An 18,897-nucleotide genomic window follows, 5' to 3' on the forward strand; every position below is an offset into this window, starting at 1 on the left:
CAGTAGTCTTCCCCATAATTGTGGTTGCATGTTCTAAACTAGCCCTGGAGGTACCCAGTATTTATACTCAAAATTAATCAAACGAATCAAGCTCAAAATGGAATATTCAAATTTTGAGATACTGAAGTTTAAATTTTTCCATGGGATCATTGGGGTGGATAAACAGATGGCCGGGTTAGATGGGTGGGGGTGTACAGAAACAGGTGTCCAAACAGGTGTCCATTTATGGTAGGAGGAGGGGGGTTTATGAGGGGCAATAAATCAAACTTCTTGACACATAGGACCCTATACTCTCTCTAGCGATGACCTCCTGTGGCTTACCCTCCATGTGGAGCGTGTCGATGATCGTCTTCTGGACAACTGTCAAGTCAGTAGTCTTCCCCATAATTGTGGTTGCATGTTCTAAACTAGCCCTGGAGGTACCCAGTATTTATACTCAAAATTAATCAAACGAATCAAGCTCAAAATGGAATATTCAAATTTTGAGATACTGAAGTTTAAATTTTCCTAAGCTGTAAGTCATAACCATCAGAATAAAAAAAAACTACATCCCCATAATTGTGGTTGCATGTTCTAAACTAGCCCTGGAGGTACCCAGTATTTATACTCAAAATTAATCAAACGAATCAAGCTCAAAATGGAATATTCACATTTTTTGAGATACTGAAGTTTAAATTTTCCTAAGCTGTAAGTCATAACCATCAGAATAAAAAAAAAACTCTTGAAATATTTCAGTTTGTGTACAATGAATCTAGAATATAAGAAAGTTTTTTTTTTATTAAATTACAAAAAATAAAGAACTTTTCCATGATATTCATTTTATATATATATATATATATAATTTTTTCCTAAGTAAGTCATCTTTAATGTTAAATTCTTACATTTCTAAATTGAGGGAGCAAATATTGCCCCTTATGGGAAAGCTATAATTTCTGGTTTTGATATATTTTTGTAACTGAGAATGCACTTCCTATAGGGCTGGGAATCTTTAGGCACTTCACGATCCGATTCCGATTCTGGGAGTCACGATCCGATTCCAAAACGATTCTTGATCTACATTTTTTCCTAATTAATTATTCTGCTGTGCAAATACATCTTTACAACTTTACATTTTAACCAAAATTGCAGTTTCTATGCATCTTGTTTATAGTTGCAATCTCTGTATGTCAGTACTGCCATCTTAAAAATAGGGGTGTGAATCTTCCCTGATAGCACACATACATCATGGAGACGTCTATTTGACCTATTTAAAAAACCCTGTCATTGAAATCTGTTCAAAAACAAAGAATGTTCAAGTAATCATTTCATTTACAATCACATTGCATTAATGAAAATGCTTAACTGTTCTTTGATATAATCATACTGAACATATTTAAAACAAGTGGTTTATACTCTACCTTCTCCAAAGTTGCCACCATCTCATTATTTTACCAGCTATCAGACAAATATACAGTATATAGTTGATGATTGGGACTTTAGTTCATAGATCACCCCTTCTCCCTACAGATTTGAAGAAAAAGATGCAGGAGTAACTACACAACTCTATAGTACTATACAACAGTTATCCCCCCAAAATTATAGGGAGATACAGTACAGCAGGTCTGACTTGTGTGTAGCCTACATAACCATAATATTATTTAAGTATAGTAAGCAGTCAAAATTCTCCTAAAAATAGTTCTTGATCTTTTTCTAATTTTTGTTTCCCATTCTTCCTCAAGGAAGCTAAATGGGAGAGGAAAAAATATGTACTGAACAAAAAGCCCATATATTTCAACTCAAAGCTCACCATCAGGGGGTGCAGTTGAGAAGAGGGAAAATAAATTAACACCAACTGCATCTTTTGTGGGACATTTAAAAAATAAAGACCATGTTCGACAGTTTAGCGGGTGCTAAAATAGGTCAAATAAAATAAAACCAATAATGAAATGAATTAATTAACAAAACCAGTGATTTGAAGCATGCCCTTATTATTCGACTGTTCTTTCAAAATCCAGAAATATTCATAAGCGTTTTATTATGAATATTGATATTTCAAAAAACAACAATGACATTAAAATGTATTATTAGAGTAAGAGAAATATATGAGACTGGGGTTCGCTGGTTAAACTGAATCAGCTCAGATAACGTTTTTACACAAGCTTTGGTTCGGTGTCGAACATAACACTAAAGGATATGTGTGAAGAAATGGGTGATTGTAGGTTTTGCAAACTAAATGATCAGTAAGCAGAACAAAATACATAGATTTCTGTGAGGCCTTATCACTGGCCGCTAACAATGCTATCCCTCGTGTACATGAAGCCATATCCATATGTAGGTTTTGTGTATCTGTTGTGTCTTATTTCGAAGGCTGTGCCCTCCGGAGGTCATATTTGTCAGTTGCAAACAGTACGTCATTGAGGATGTCTCATTTAACAAAAGTCATCATAAAAATGACTGTTATTCCTCGTAAGGCCTAATTACTGTAATTTCTTTCTTGCTTTGGAATGTAATGGTTGCTTTTCTGAAATTAGACAACCTCTACGACCATTGCAGCCTTTATTGAACTGATTGAAATTGTAGCTGTAGAAAGTGTGCTGATACTACTGACTGACTATGTTCAGAACCCTTTGGACTAGAAATGGAAACGCACTTAATTCACATGAGAAGATTATTTTGACATTTATTTTTAAATTTTATCTCGAACAGTTATTGTACTTCTTGGCTTAAATCCTGTGTTACAAGGCATGATGTAACCAGGTACAATATTTACAATATTTAAGAGACAATTTCGTCAAAAGAAAACACTCGGACCAAAGCTAAAAACCAAATATACATTCACATTGGACACATTCAAGCGATGCCATAGAAGAACCATTTTTGGTTCCACAACGAACCATTCTGTCAAAGGTTCTTTAAAGAACCATCTCTTTTATACCTTTTTGTAATCTGATGAACCTTCTTTCGCCACAAAGAACCTTTTGTGAAACAGAAAGGTTCTTCAGATGTTAAAGGTTATTTATGGAACCATTTAGACAAAAAGGTTCTTCTATGGCATCGTGAACCACCTTTATTTTTAAGAGTGTAGGTTGAAAAAGTAAAAGTGTATGCTAGTCTATCATAGAAAACCTTTAGCATTTTTGTTTAAAAATATACTCTCAAAATACATTAGGTTATGCATAAGTTGTTACATGTAGGCCTGTGTGCTGTATCCTGCATTTCTGACACATAAATAATGTCTGCTATGTCATTGTGTTATTTAACAGAATATGTAAAAAGCTGTTGTAAGGCACTGTATTGAGTACTGTGTGCAGGGTTTACACAGATGTTTATCATATTTGTATATTGCATTAATTTTGTTAAATGAACAAGGTATAATTTAAGGATTACTTTTATTTAATTTAGTTCACTGAGGCACATGCTTATGTGGTCTGTGATCATCATAAAACACCTATGTGAAATTTAACACAGAATGGTGAGAATTAGTGACTGCACAAAATAATAAAGATATTACACATACACAATACATGTAAGAACAAAAAGTTCTCGTGTCCACTATCCAACAGTTGTGCAGTACTCTCACAAATAAAGCTAATCATTAAGCATTTGTAAAAGATGTTATATTGAAAGCAAATTTAATTCAAAGGGTTTTTTTCTTTTGATTTACTGTTAGCCTAAAATAATAAAATGGAAAGGTTAATACTGCATTCAAAATGTCTATTAAGAATCTTCACTAAAATTGTTGTTCTTAAAAAGGTAAGGAATCACAAATCAGCTTTACTAGATTTCAGCCCAAAGGTTTTAAATATATTTGACCTGTTTACAACACCATTTCTCTTACAAGTACAGACAAAATAAAACTTGTTCACAGCTGATAAACAGTAATATTAAAGCTATAATTATTATTTTAAAATTTTCCTGCTGCATTTCACTCTTCTTTCTGTGCTTGTGTTCACCTTGTTGCGTTTGTACAGTTCTTTTATGGATTGCATGACCTCCTCTGTTTTTAGAGTGTATATGATGGGATTCAGCATAGGTGGTATTGTCTGCGTCAGGGAATTGTTAATTATCCTGCTGTTTGGATGCAAAGGTGTTATTATCGATGCAATATTATTGCTCAAAATCGGAATATAAAAAATTACCACCAACAGGAGATGTGAGGTACAGGTTTTTATGGCCTTGATACGGTCAACACCATGGGGAATCTTAAACAAAACCAGAGCAATGCAGAAATATGAAACGAAGATCAATATCAGTGGTGTAAATATCAGGAGACTATAGCAAATTTTACCCAACAAAATATTTAGAGAATTATCATTACAAGCTATTCTATAGATAGGGCCATAATCACAAAAATAACTATCAAGCACATTAGATCCACAAAAAGAAAGTCTATTCACAGAACCTACAAGTACAGAAAAAAATGTCACAGAAAAAATCCATATTACCCCTATGATCAGAAACATGGCTGGTTTGGTTACAATGGCATGATACCGTAGAGGAAAACAAATAGCAACCAGTCTGTCATAAGCCAAGACAAGTAGTGTCAAAGATTGCATGTTCATGAAATGATATACAAAAAACATATATATCAAGCATGCTTCATATGAAATGTCCTGGTGCTCAAATAAAAATGTGTCCATGACTTTTGGAATTAAAGCTGAGCTTCCACACAGATCAGAAAGGGCCAAATGAAAAACAGCAATGTATTTGGCTGTGTGAAGTCTGCGGGCCAAATATATAATAAACATGATAAATAAATTCCCTAAAACAGTCACAACATACACTAAAGACAGGAACACATAGTAGTATTTTGCATGTGGGATATTAAAAAAGCCATTGATGAAAAATGTTGCAGGACGCACAAAGGTCACATTTGCAGAAGCGTTTGACTGCATGAAGCTCATGATTACTGTTGTCTGATATTTTATGTCACCTGTGATTAAAAGACGTTTCAGAAAAGCATTCAATAACAGAGAATATTCAAGTAATTATTTCATTACCAGTCACAGTGCTCTTATGGACAAACATGTTTGAATGTTCTTTGATATAATCTTATTAAACTATTAATAAAATAATATTTCATTAAAATCATTAGAGAGAAACAGAAGGAACACATGGTTTATACTCCACCTTCTCCAAACTGGAACCATCTCATTAATTTACCAGCCATCAGACAAATTTATAGTTAGACTACTCTCTTGAGTTTAGGACCCTTCTCTCTATAGACTTGAATAGATACTTCTGCCCCTTTGTCCTCAATCTTGGAAAAATCAGAGTGCTACTGTTCGCAGAGAGTCACTGTTATCCATCATACTAATGGTACTGATTTTTTTTTTAAATGCATGATCATATGAATTGAAAGTTTGATGACATTTGTAACCATTTCAATTTACATTACAAAATGATCTGTTAATCATTTGGGAATGTTTAAGTTCATTATTTAACATTAACAAGCACATTATCTCATATTTCTAGATATGTGAATATATATTAAGTAATAAGTTAAACATTATATATTTTTTGTTAATGATTTATTAATGAAAGTTATATAATAATAATAATAATAATAATTCATTACATTTATATAGGCACTCAAAGTGCTTTACATTGTGAGGGGGGGATCTCCTCATCCACCACCACTGTGCAGCATCCACCTGGATAATGTGACGAGAGCCATAGTGCGCCAGAACGCCCACCACACACCAGCTTATTGGTGGAGAGGAGACAGAGTGATGAAGCCAATCAGCAGATATGGGGATTGTTAGAAGGCCATGATGGTCAGAGGCCAATGGGCAAATTTGGCCAGGATGCCGAGGTCACACCTCTACTCTTTTCGAAAGACATCCTGGGATTTTTAATGACCACAGAGAGTCAGGACCTCAGTTTAACGTCTCAGCCGACTATTCTGATACACCCAGACCACAGGGTGAACACCCCCTGCTGGCCTCCCTAGCACCTCTTCCAGCAGCAACCTAGTTTTCCCAGGAGGTCTCCCATCCAGGTACTGACCAGGCTCAACCCTACTTAGCTTCAGTGGGTGACCAGTCTTGGACTACAGGGTGATATTATAAAGTGTTTCCAGAATTTATTATGGTTAAGGATAAATTGTCACGGGTGCTTTGCTCAGATCAAGCACACGACACAGAGGAAATCCAATACACAGTCTTTAGTGTATCCACAGGGAAACGAACATAGAAAATCCAGGAAAAGTTCAAAACAGCAAAGCAAACTTAAACTGAACGGACAGAAACTTAAAGCAGGGCTGTACGTTAACTTTTTTTTCACATAGCACTGGTGCTACAGAGGTTGAACGTTTTGTAGCACAGGCCAAAAAGTTGTAGCACAAGTATAAAACGTCTGTTATCATGTCCGAATACAAACACAAGTAATGGAGTTCATCACTTAAACAGGCACTGATGTTCCACAAAAAGTTTTCTTAATTTGCTAAAAATGGAAGAGTGCAGAAACATAACACCTCTTACACCTTAAGAAAATATAAAATAAAAAAGAATGGCAGACATTTACGCCAAAGTGAGCAAAGATAAAAATCATTGTCAGTATTTTATCTTTGTTATTAGAAAATAAGAACAAAGATATACATTACAAATACACATAATATACAAATAAAACAAACAGTGCTTTATTTTTCAGGTACAGTATTTAGCAGTAACATTCAAGAAATTGAATTAACAAATATTAAAATAAAACTATATACACTATATACATCAATTATACTTTTTTAAAAGCAACTGACTGATGATAAGTTTATCAGTCAAGAGCAGTGAGTGATTTTTTTTCTGTGTTTTGTTGTTTTATTAACATTAAAAGAATCGTTCACCAAAAATTCTGTCTTTCAATTCTGTCATAGTGTTTCATTTTTATACCATCATTTACTCAAGTTGTTTTAAACCTGAATTAGTTTATTTCGTCTGTTGAACATAAACGTTATTTTTGAAGAATGTGGGTAACCAAGCAGTTGCTGGTCCACAGTGACTTCCATGGTATTTTTTTTCCTACTGTAAAAGTGTGAACCAGCTACTGTTTGGTTACTCACATTCTTCAAAATATCTTCTTTTGTGTTCAGCACAAAAAAGAAATTAGAGTAACTCTATATCTGAGCTAACACTGATGTGAATGCATGTGGCTTTGTACATTATATTGAGACGGAGGGAGGCGCCAGAACTGCAGCTGATAGAATGTGCGCTGTAGCACAATACAACGTTATTTCTTCAAAAAATCGTCATATCGCACACCCCCAACTACCATGTATAATCAATCTCACACACACATATATGTCGCACTGTACAGCCCTGCTTAAAGGGATAGTTCACCCAAAAATGTTGTAATTAATTACTCACCCTCATGTCGTTCCAAACCCGTAAGGCCTTCGTTCATCTTCTGAACACAAATTAAGATTCAAGAACCTGGAACCTGGTGCTGTGTAAATTAGTCATTAGTTTTTTCTTTAAGTTTTGTTATGTTACACTTTTTGTCAAGATGCTTCCTCATACTTATATTACATACTCATACTTTTTACTGCTCATCATTGAATTCGGGTCGCTGCTAAAGAATGGGAGTTATGCTTGGAATTCAGCTGGCATTGTTTACACGCGCAATCAGTTGATTGCGCTGAGGCGCCCAGCTCTTGAGGTCGGGGAAAAGCTTAACATACCGGAGACGTAAGGAGGAGATGGCGAGGCTGTAGAGCGGGCGTGAAGCGGAGGATGAAAAAGAGAAGTGTGGCTTCATGAACAGATACCGGACTCTAATGTAACTATTCCTGGCTTCCATATAGTTCAAGCTGATAGAGATTTAATTGCGAGCCACGGGTCTGAAGTGAGCCTAGCAAACTAGCAGCTTTCAACATTAACACAAAATAACACATTGATAATTTCAACTCAGAAAGGAGATTGTTAATTTTGGAGCAAGTAACCAAGATTGATGGTCAAACAGATGCACAGCATGACCATCACATGTAAATCCATGACAGTAATCACAGAGCTAAAGACTTTCTTTGGATTGACTTCCCCCCACCTAGAGGACAAGAACCAGACTGAGATTCCTTATGAGACCTTTTAGCCTCTTTGGTCTTCACAGAACACATTCTTACTTCACAGAATGGCACAGAAACTGCCTATATATATGCACCTAAATGACACTAAAAGGACTTATGAGCAACTAATCATCTCTATGCATAACTCTATATCATGTATGTAACCTACACATTTGACTATCATGTCCTAATCACTTATTGTGTATGTATTTTGAATAACTATTGAATAGTTTATAGGATTATATTCATGTTAGGTATGTATGAGTTTGACAATTCATGCTTTAAATGTTTTTACAATCAATATAATATATTCTGGTTATAGAAATAATGTCCAAATTATACTCTGAAAGAGCGGGAAAATTCGGACTATGTGACTGATAAGATAACATATTGATTTATGTATTGGGAGGAGAAACACCGCAACACCAGAGCTAAGACAGTGTCTAATTGGTCAAGACATCATTTGGGATGTGTCCAACAGCCCAGTTTAAATACTCAGGACACCATCAAATTATGCTTTTAGTCATGATTTTTGCCACTGCTTTTTGCCCGTGAATTCTTCGAGCGCCGTTCCAGCATGCTTCGGCCTGCATGCCCGCTGCTACTTAGCCACGATGAGAAGAAAAACCATGTAGTCTTGTTACTTCTATTCTTCTACTTTAGTTTATTTTCTTTCCGTTGAGAGTTTCGTGTTCTGAGTTAAGTTTTGCTGCAACGCTGTGTCTTGCGTGTTCACCTCAAGTCTGTGACCGCCTCAAAACTTCAACCAGCCCACAACTCCGAATCTTCAGCCAACACCCAACCATTGGCTTCCCAAGACATCACTTCAACGACTACTGAACTTCCAGACAATCAGCAACCTCGGGAAACCCCCTTTCTGCAAGGACAACAACAAAGGGAACCCCGCTACACAGGCAATGCAAGTACCTGCAGATTCTAGCTGAACTGGTGCATTTAATATAAATTTTAACCTCATTGAGGAACTCAATAGGTGCGAGGGTTAATTAAGTGATTGATGGTTGTTCAGGTCTATGCAATTGCACATATTGCTCTAAACTTGGGATTTCACATTTTCATTCTCTTAAACTTCTTTCCTCACTTTCTCTCTTTCTGCAACTTGTGTGAATGTATGAGTGCGTATGTTTATGTGTTAGATTAGTTTATATGTCTTAGATTTATCCAATAAAGCCTTATTTATATTGAAAAGAGAAGTATCTTGTGTTTTGTGCTTACAAGGTAATGTCTTAAACTGCCGATCTTGTTACTATGTTAATAAATAGTGTTTTCACTATATTTTGGATATTAATATCCACGTTCAATGAATCGCTGGCCGACTCCGTGATCAGCCATAAAACAGTTATTCTGTCCAAATTCCCTATAAAATCATAAATTATTCCCTTTGAGCTAAATTGACCCGTTTACCTTACAGGTTCAAGGTTGTGGTATGGGGACATAATGTATCCGTTCCCTCCATCAGGGAATGAGGCTTACGTATGTAACCGAGATGTTCCCTATCTGTCGGTCACTACGAGTTATATCGTGACGACATTAGGGGTCTATGGAAAACGCCACAACCTGAACATCGTTACAACCCTGTGGCGCTGCAAATGTTGACAAGCCGTAACGTGTCCAGACAAAACCTACGCTAAGGTCATAACCTTCCCAAAGCCCCAGCGCAAATTCACTGATCTTGGTACCGAAGGGGACCAAATGGTGAGTACATCACTGCTGGAGAAGGCCATGATGCTGTTTCGTCCACACAAAAGTTTTTGAAAGGGATTTCAACCTTCAGTAAAAGATTGCTTCAAATCTTTCCTATTTGTTCTTTTCAGCCTGGCAGAACATTGGGGAAGCCAGCCTTAAGGAAAAGGTTGCTATGGAGACCCCATCCTACCCATAGGGAGGTGACATGTGGAGATACTGATATGGACTGACCAAGGGGGCAGTACTACATACTGTATGGAATGGTCTCTGAGGCAGGTCCCACCTTAGAGTAGGGATGGAACAACTGCCAGAAGAGACTGACAGAGCGGGTCTGTCAAGGGAAGACACGGGTTTACCGAGAGGGAAACCTTACCGTGGAAGAATACACATATGGGATTACCCATAGGGAATCAAGCCATATGGACACCTAGCCCAGTACAGGGGCTGACCGGGACTCCGGGCATGCTAACACCAGTACTGGGCCTGGCGTCAGACTGCTCCGCCAAGTCTGACTGCCGGGGGTACTGGAGGATGCTCGACCAGGATTCGCCAACCGGGGAAGAAAGAGTATCCAGGCCGGGGTCTCAGGACAACAGAGAGATCCCAGAAGGGTATCAGGTGTGTCCTAGGAGGATTCAACTTTTTGGCGCCCCTCGGGAAACTAACGATCTGGTCATGCTTTCCCAGGGACCGGCTGTCCAGTGCATCGTGTTGTGCTGCGATAGCAGCAACATACACTTTCAAGGTGGAGGGTGACAGCCTACGCTCCAACCTTTCTTGCAGGAAAGAAAGCACAACTCTAATCGAGCATCTCTGGGGGTCTTCTCGGTGAGAAGAACACCAATTCATGAACAGACTCCACTTCAAAGCATAGGCCTGCCTCGTAGAGGGAGCTCTAGCCTGAGTGATAGTGTCTACCATCACTGGTGGCAGATCACTTAGGTCTGCCGCGTCCCGTCCAGAAGCCACACGTGGAGGTTCCAGAGATCTGGACGCTGGTGCCATATGGTGCCCAGCCCCTGAGAAAGAAGGTCCTTCCTCAGGGGGATGTGCCAGGGAGGGGCTGTCACGAGGAGCATGAGTTCTGAAAATCAGGTCCGGGTGGGCCAGTAAGGCACAACCAACAGGACCTGTTCCTCGTCCTCCCTGACCTTGCACAGTGTCTGTGCGAGTAGGCTCACTGGGGGAAACGCATACTTGCGTAGAGCCCGGGACCAGCTGTGTGCCAGTGCATCTGTGCCAAGGGGGGCCTGGGTCAGGGAATAGTACAACTGGCAGTGGGAGGACTCGTGGGAAGCAAACAGGTCCACTTGAGCTTCCCCAAACCGACTCCAGATCAGCTGGACCGTCTGGGGATGGAGTTGCCATTCTCTGGGGAAAGTGAGCTGTCGTGAGAGCGCATCAGCCGCACGATTGAGCTCCCCCGGAATGTGGACGGCGTGCAGCGACTTGAGCCGCGTCTGACTCCAGAGGAGGACATGGCGGGTGAGTTGTGACATGCAGCGTGATCGTAGACCGCCCTGTTGGTTGATGTACGAAACAGCCGCAGTTTTGTCTGTGCGGACCAACACGTGCTTGTCCAGCAGCAGCGGCCGGAACTGCTTCAACGGGAGCTTGTGAAGGGCCCGATTCAAGACTCGCAGGTCCAAGATAGGTCGAAGGCCACCGCTTTTCTTGGGTACGATGAAGTAAGGGCTGTAAAACTCCTTCCTCATCTCGGCTGGAGGGACCGGCTCGATTGCATCCTTCGCCAATAGGACAGCAATCTCCTGGCACAAGACAGACGCGTCTCGGACTGCCACTGAAGTCTTGAGAATGCCGTTGAACTTGGGAGGTGACCTGGTGAACTGAATGGCGTAGCAGAGTCGAACCGTCTGAATAAGCCAGCGGGACGGGTTGGGCTGCGCAAGCCATGCTCCCAAACTCCGTACGAGTGGCACCAAAGAGACAATCGACATACCCGCAGTGGTGCAGCGATGGAGAGGTGTGCTGGGTGGCACAGAAGGCATCGCGTTCTGAGTCATCACAGCAAAACTCCCCGTGTCCCCGTGGACTGGCCAGAGACAGTTGCTCACTGTCAACCCACGAGCCTTGCAAGCCAGAGGAAAAGGAAACTGCTCTTTTATTGAAAATGTGGTTACCGCTGGCCATTGAGCCAGTGGCGGAACAAAAAAAAGGGGAAGAAAAGATTCTCCACCTGGCCCCGGCCCTCCTCCGGGGGAAGGAGCGGCACTGTCCTCACCACCTCCTGAAGAGCAATTTCCCACATCTCCGGGTTGCCCGTGTCAGGGCCGCTTCGTCGTCTTCTTGGAGGACTAAGCGGTCGGGTGCGACACGGGGGGCGCCGCCCACAGCAACGAGCAGGCTTGTGTGTGTGTGGAAGATGCAATTATATATCTACTGCAGAATGTATATTGTTCTTTGGATAGACCCAATACCACAGTTAGCATCTTGTTTTTTTATTTTTCCAATGCGTGTAATACCACCCAGCCAAGATTGTTGAAGGCAAAACTGGAAGATATGCAGGTGGATGCTTCCTTAGTCACTTGGATCCATGATTATCTGATGAGCAGGCCTTAATTTGTGAGATTACAGGGATGTGTGTCTGTAAGTCTGATAAGTAACAGGGGCCCTCCAGGGAACTGTGCTGTCTCCCTTCCTGTTTACAATTAACACTGCAGACTTTAAGTACAGTTCTGACTCATGTCATCTGCAAAAATAATCCGATGACACAGCCATAGTAAGCTGTGTGGAGAAATGGCAGGAGGATGAGTACAGAAATCTGGTTGACTGCTTTGTGAAGTGGTGTGGGGTAAATCAGTTAAATGTGACGAAAACAAAATAAATTGTGGTAGATTTCAACAAGAATAAGACCCCACCCTCTCCAGTCTGCATTGAGGAGATTAATGTGGAACTTGTGAAATCGTACAAGTACTTGGGTGTCGAGTTGGACAACAAGTTGGAGTGGTCTATAAACACGGAGGCTGTTTACAAGAACAAGGGGTTTACAAGAAGGGCTATCAGACTGTTGTTGTGACTTGTGAGTACAATCTTCTTTGCTGTGGTGTGTTGGGCGCGGGAGTCAAAGCAAAGGATGCCAACAGACTAAACAAGCTCATCAAGAAGGCTGAGTCTATTGTCGGCTCTGAGCTTGGTACACTGGAGAAAGTGGTCGGGGACAGAATGCTGGCAAAGTTGTTGGGGATTATGGACAAAGATGCTCATCCCCTTCATAAAACTCTGGATAAATACAAATTTAGATATTTGAATGGAATCTGAGAGCACTCTGACCCTCCATTGACAGCAAGCATATTACCACGATCAATGCACAGAAACGTAGCAAGGACATCGGTAAAATAGTCCATGTGACATCAGGGGTTCAACTGTAATTTTACAAACCTACGAGAATACTTTTTGTGCACTAAGAAAACAATAATAACATAATTTATTCAGCAATTCTTCTCACAGAGTTACCGTCCTCTGCCATTTTGGAGAGTACCCCAGAACGTTATCAACGTAATCAGCGTTGTTTATGTTCAGCATGCGTGCTCTGTGTAATTATGTTATCATTGTTTTCTGTGCACACAAAAAGTATTCGCATAGCTTCATAAAATTACGATTGAACCCCTGATGTCACATGGACTATTTTACCGATGTCCTTGCTACGTTTCTGTGCATTGATCGTGGTAATATCCTTGCTATCTAAGGAGGGTCAGAGAGCTCTCAGATTCCATTAAAAATATCTTAATTTGTGTTCCGAAGATGAACGAAGGTGTCAGGGTCTGGCGTCTGGTGTTCTCCCTCTCTCCTCCAGAGGGCGCCAGCTCCCGGACTCCCATTCCCCAAACCCCATACACCTGTTCACTCATTACACTAATTCCCCAAACTCCACACACCGGTTCAGTCACTCACTCATCACACTCACCCTCAGCTGTGCCCCGTCTTCACTGACTATATCTTTTCCTCTCACTCACCACTCGGCCTGGCTGTATTGTGTGTATGTAATGGTGTTCGTCGTCCCTAGACCTGTTTTTGTTTTGCCTTGTTGGCCTTTCTGTTTGAATAAAGAAGTTTTCACCTGCATCTGGACCCAGACCCTTTGTTTTTCCACGGTGCCCCTGACCGTCCCGTGACAGAAGGTCTTACGGGTTTGGAACGACATGAGGGTGAGTAATTAAGGACAGAATTTTCATTTTTGGGTGACAGACCAAACAAGGAATTAACAAGACACAGGTAAACTAACTATCGGTAGGATGTGGCCTCCGTAGCGCCCTTCTCTGGAAGGCTCGCTTCCCCATCATCACTGCCAAGTTGTAACCACAAATAGGAAAGACTTGAAGCAATCTTTCATTGAAGGTCGAACTCCCTTCTGTTAAGAAATTTCTGTGGTGAAAGGAACAGCGGCTTGGCTATCACCAGCAGCGATATTCTCACCTTTGGTCCCTGTGGGTACCAAGGTAAGCGAATTCACGCTGGGATGGTGGGAAGGTTACAAGGTTTTCCATGGACCCCTAATGTCATCACGACATAACTCGTAGTGACCGACAGATAGGGAAAATCTCGTTTACATACATAAAACCCTCATTCCCTGATGGAGGGAACGGAGACGTTATGCCCCCATGCCACAACCTCTAACCATCGCTGGTTGCCAGGGACATATTCTCAGCTCCTCAGCATAAAACCTGATGAGTGGATGCAGCTGTCGCCTTATGCCTTATCACTCATACCCGGTTAAAAAAGTCACCTCTCACCACTGATGTAACCGAGACGTTCCTGTACATAACAAATATTCTTACACAAGAATCTTTGGTAAACCTTGTAGTGCTTTTCTACCATCAGTTCAAACAGCTACTGTTGCTGAAAACATACAAATGAGGCCGTACAAATTTATACGAATTAGCCACCAAATTCACCAAATGTAACTGCCATGAGATTGTGTTGGAACCATTTGAAACTGTAATGTATCGAACAGTGCTCTAATAGAACTGCTACTGATACTGACAGACCACGCTCAGAGCCATTCGGAAAACATTTACATGTGTGACATTTGTTTTTTAATATTATCTTTAAAAATTAATGTTCTTGTCAGCTTACACAAAGTTGAGGTAACAACGCGCACTTTTGACAGAAATTAAGATTATTTTCATGAAGACAAAAATCTGACTAAAGCTACACATAAATCCACACTGCATGTAATTGGTTAAAGCTAGGTGTATTATATTTTTAACAGTGTAAGTATACCATGAAAGCTGTATCCTGCATTTTTGTCATGTAAATAATGTGTGGTATATCATTGTGTTATTAATATGGTCAATATGCAGAAGTGAAGTGACATGTGGCCAAGTATGGTTACCCATACTAGGAATTAGTGCTCTGCATTTAACCCATCCTAAGTGCACACACACAAACCGTGAACACACACCCGGAGCAGTGGGCAGCCATTTATGCTGCGGCGCCCGGGGAGCAGTTGGGGGTTCGGTGCCTTGCTCAAGGGCACCTCAGTCGTGGTATTGAAGGTGGGAGAGAGCACACTGGTTATTCCCCCCCCCCACCTACAATCCCTGCCGGTACGAGACTCGAACCCACAACCTTTGGGTTACGAGTCCGACTCTCTAACCATTAGGCCACAATTCCCCCAATTCCAGAAGCAGTTGTATGGCATTGTGCTGAATACTATGTGGCCCTATGTAACTGTTTATCATAGATGTATATTGAACTTATTTTGTTTATTTTTTTTGTGGGGTAAACAAATGTGCGAAAGTAATCCTTAAAGGGTTAGTTCACCCAAAAATGAAAATTAGCCCACAAATTACTCACCCTCAAGTCATCCTAGGTGTATATGACTTTCTTCTTTCAGACGAATCCAGTCGGCGTTGTATTAAAAAATGTGCAATGCTGAACTCATACGTCATCCGCCCGGAGCTGCTTCTGTGTAGGACTGTTGGCGCAAACTACATTAAAGTGATTATTACGTTTTGAATATGGATATTTTTCTTACAAAAACGCATCGATTCGCTACAGGAGGCCTTTGTTCACCCCCCGGAGCCGTGTGAGACACTTTTTTGAATGGATGGGTGCTTTTTATTTAACTTCTTTTGGACTGATGCATGCAACACCCGCTGAGTGGCATTAAACAGCTTGAAAGATAAAAATCAATTTTTTATATAACTTCGACTGGATTCGTCTGAAAGAAGAAAGTCATATACACCTAGGATGAATTGAGGGTGAGTAATTTGTGGGGTAATTTTCATTTTTGGGTGAACTAACCCTTTAAGGATTACTTTAATGGGTTTAGTTCACAGAAGCCCATGCCTGCGTTACATGCCTTAAAATCATGATATGATGTAGTCTGTGGTAAGCAAATACCTTCTAATGTGTCATATAGCATAGAATGGTGAGAATTAGAAACTGCATGAAACAATAAACATATTACACATACATTCTCCATACAGTAACAAAAAAGTGTCAACTGTCCAAGAGCACTGCAGTACTGATAAATACAACGAAACATTTACATTTGTTAGATTTAAAGCAAGTGCTTTAACAAAGTTGTTTCAGTAAAATCATTAGATAGAAACAGAGGAAACACATGGTTCATACTTTACCTTCTCCAAACTGGAACAATCTCATAAATTTACCAGCCATCAGCAAATATATAGTTAGATTATTCTCTTGAGCTTGGGACCTTTTTCTCTATAGACTTGAGGATAAAGGGGCAGGAATATCTATTTAATCATGGGAAAATCAGCAGTGCTACTGTCCACAGAGCATCACTGTTAGCAGGCATCAAACTAATGGTATGCTAATCATGGGTGGATAGGAGTAAGTCCATTGTACCAAGAAACAATGTTTTATAGGATAAATATAGAAGGGTGCAAAACATACAAGAGCATCATGGTTCCAAATATATTTTGATAATTAAAACAACAGCATATTTGTATAATGCTTAAGACAAAAATGTAATTGTTATTGAATAACTTACATTTCAGACAGTTACTTTGTCTATATTTGCCAATAAAAATAGTTTGATACTAAACCAAAGCAGAGTAAACTATTTTTTTCAGAGCAACAGGTAGTCCACCTAATTTTTCAACCCAGAAGTAAGCTATTTTCTGCGCACATGCGTGACTTCACAAGTAAATGAATAGGTTAAAAAAACTAGATGAATAACAAGTCTCATAAATGGTAAATCTATTTGTGCTACAAATCAGTGTGTTTATGATTACGATAATAAATTAAAACAATGTTAACAAATATATGAGAATCAGAAAAAGCTTTGTTGCCAAATATGCTTACACACACAAAGTGTTTGTCTTGGTGACGAAAATAGATAGGAATCACATACATACGAATCAAGCAGCAAACAGATGGCACAAGAAGCCTCGCTCATTCTAGAAGCCTCTTAAAGCAATAGATCACCCTAAATGAAAATTCTGACAGTTAATCACTCTCTAGTTGTTCCAAACCTGTATGAGTTTCTTTCTTCTGTTGAACATAAAAGATGATATTTTGAAGAATGTGAGTAACTAAACAGTTGCTGAGGGCCCTTGAATTCCATAGTATGGGAAAAAATAAAAATACAATAAATTAGGGACCAGAAACTGTTTGGTTACCCACATTCTTCAAAATATCTTATTTTGTGTTCAATAGAAGAAAGAAATTCATTGAAATCAAAAACTAATTCCAGTGGAGGTGAATTTATTGTGGAGATAGTGTAAATCCCACAGCGAAAAACAAAAACAAAAAAGACTATAAAAAAAAAAATATATATATATATATATATTAGTGCTAGGCAACGATTAAAATTTTGTAATCGCGATTGATCGCATTATGCACAAAATTCAATAATGCATTCAAATGTAGTGAATTGTGCACTTTTTTCCATTTAAAAGTATTGCTATATGAACAAAAGTGCAATAACATTTGGTTTGCAACACTTTAAACAAATAAGGTGCTTTTTTACAGCAGTATACCTTTTACATCAGCGCAGATCTTCTGATATGTGTGCAACATGATTGCGTGAACATTTCGGAGCGCCGAGGTGGAGTCACTGGGTTTACGGGCCGAGGTGGAGTCCGGACCTCGGAGGCTGGAGGCAGAGGTGAGGGAGACTCCAACCCCGGCGACGCTGGAGGATGGCAGTCCCGCTGGGCTCGCACCGCAATGATGGTGGGCTGAGGGCGAGCAGAGGGGCTGCCAGACGACAGCGCTGGAGGAGGCTGGAGCGGGTGGTAGGGGGGGCATTTTCGAGGAGCAGCCACTGGAGGGCGCTTTCTAGGAGCGGGCACTGGAGGGCGCTCTGAGCTGGGTTCTGGGGCTGGAGCCCTTCCTGGGCGGAACTGGGGATCAGGAGCCCTTCCTGGGCTGAACGAAAAATCAGGAGCCCTTCCGGGGCTGAACTGGAGAAGACACTAGAGCTACATGAAGAACAAGCTACACCCAGCAGCAGTAAGGTATTTGTCAGTAAATGTGTGTTGTTGCAAATGTGTAATTTATATGAAATAGTAAAACTGTATTATTCTTTGCCATTTTGTAATGAAGGAGCTCACTATAATCAAACACATGAAACTGGTTGTAAAATGGATACATGCCAATAGACATGTGTTCAGGGGCCCTGTGGAAGAGCCTCTTTTCCTCAGAATGGAAGAGGATGACAAGGAAAAGACCCTCCAAAATCTCATCAAAGATGTGGAAGACTGCAGAGACCCATTCACATTTAATTGGAGATTTTTTTAGTTGAATGCCATGAAAAAATGGGATTAAAATTTAATTCTTCTTTTGAAGAGTGAAAATTATAAGACTTTCAAAAGCTTTTTTTTTTGATATTACAATTACATTTCTAAATTTAAATTTTAGTTCTATTTTTGGTTGTTGAAATGTTTTTTTTTTATTAGTATGTTGCACTTTTTCCATGTTCAATTTGAATTTTAAAATAAAAAGTATTCTTGACATCAAACGTTCATTCTCTTTAAGTATTTGTTACAAAACAAACATGACCTAAATATCTCATCATAACCTACAGTCAAAAAAAATGTTACGGTTTACTAGATTGATCAAAATGTATATGAATTAAAAAAATAAAATAGTTTTTTAATATAATTTTTTAGTATTTTGTGTATTAAATATTGTAAATCCTATCAAAATTCTTGGGATAGCTCATA

General features: G+C 39.7%; 2 protein-coding genes across 2 annotated transcripts in view; both read right to left on the bottom strand.

Annotated features, from left to right (window-relative positions):
* Nucleotides 1-3,878: 3,878 nt before the first annotated feature.
* LOC107583406 (olfactory receptor 24-like) lies at nt 3,879-4,883 on the bottom strand. Its single transcript, XM_016269610.1, has one exon. The coding sequence runs from the start codon at nt 4,881-4,883 to the stop codon at nt 3,879-3,881; it is 1,005 nt and encodes a 334-aa protein (XP_016125096.1).
* Nucleotides 4,884-13,974: 9,091 nt separating this feature from the next.
* LOC107583407 (olfactory receptor 51E2-like) overlaps nt 13,975-18,897 on the bottom strand; it is a 9,212-nt gene continuing 4,289 nt past the window's right edge. Inside the window, exon 2 of the mRNA XM_016269611.1 lies at nt 13,975-14,102. Coding sequence (XP_016125097.1) covers nt 13,975-14,102 — 128 coding nt within the window. The remainder of the gene's footprint in view (nt 14,103-18,897) is intronic.

Source organism: Sinocyclocheilus grahami, unplaced genomic scaffold (genome assembly GCF_001515645.1).
Source record: "Sinocyclocheilus grahami isolate Dianchi unplaced genomic scaffold, SAMN03320097.WGS_v1.1 scaffold53.1, whole genome shotgun sequence".
Lineage (NCBI taxonomy): Eukaryota > Metazoa > Chordata > Actinopteri > Cypriniformes > Cyprinidae > Sinocyclocheilus > Sinocyclocheilus grahami.

Bases quoted from the DNA above. Each gene is read 5' to 3' on its own strand.
- LOC107583406 (XM_016269610.1), bottom strand. From the start codon at position 4,883: ATGAGCTTCATGCAGTCAAACGCTTCTGCAAATGTGACCTTTGTGCGT.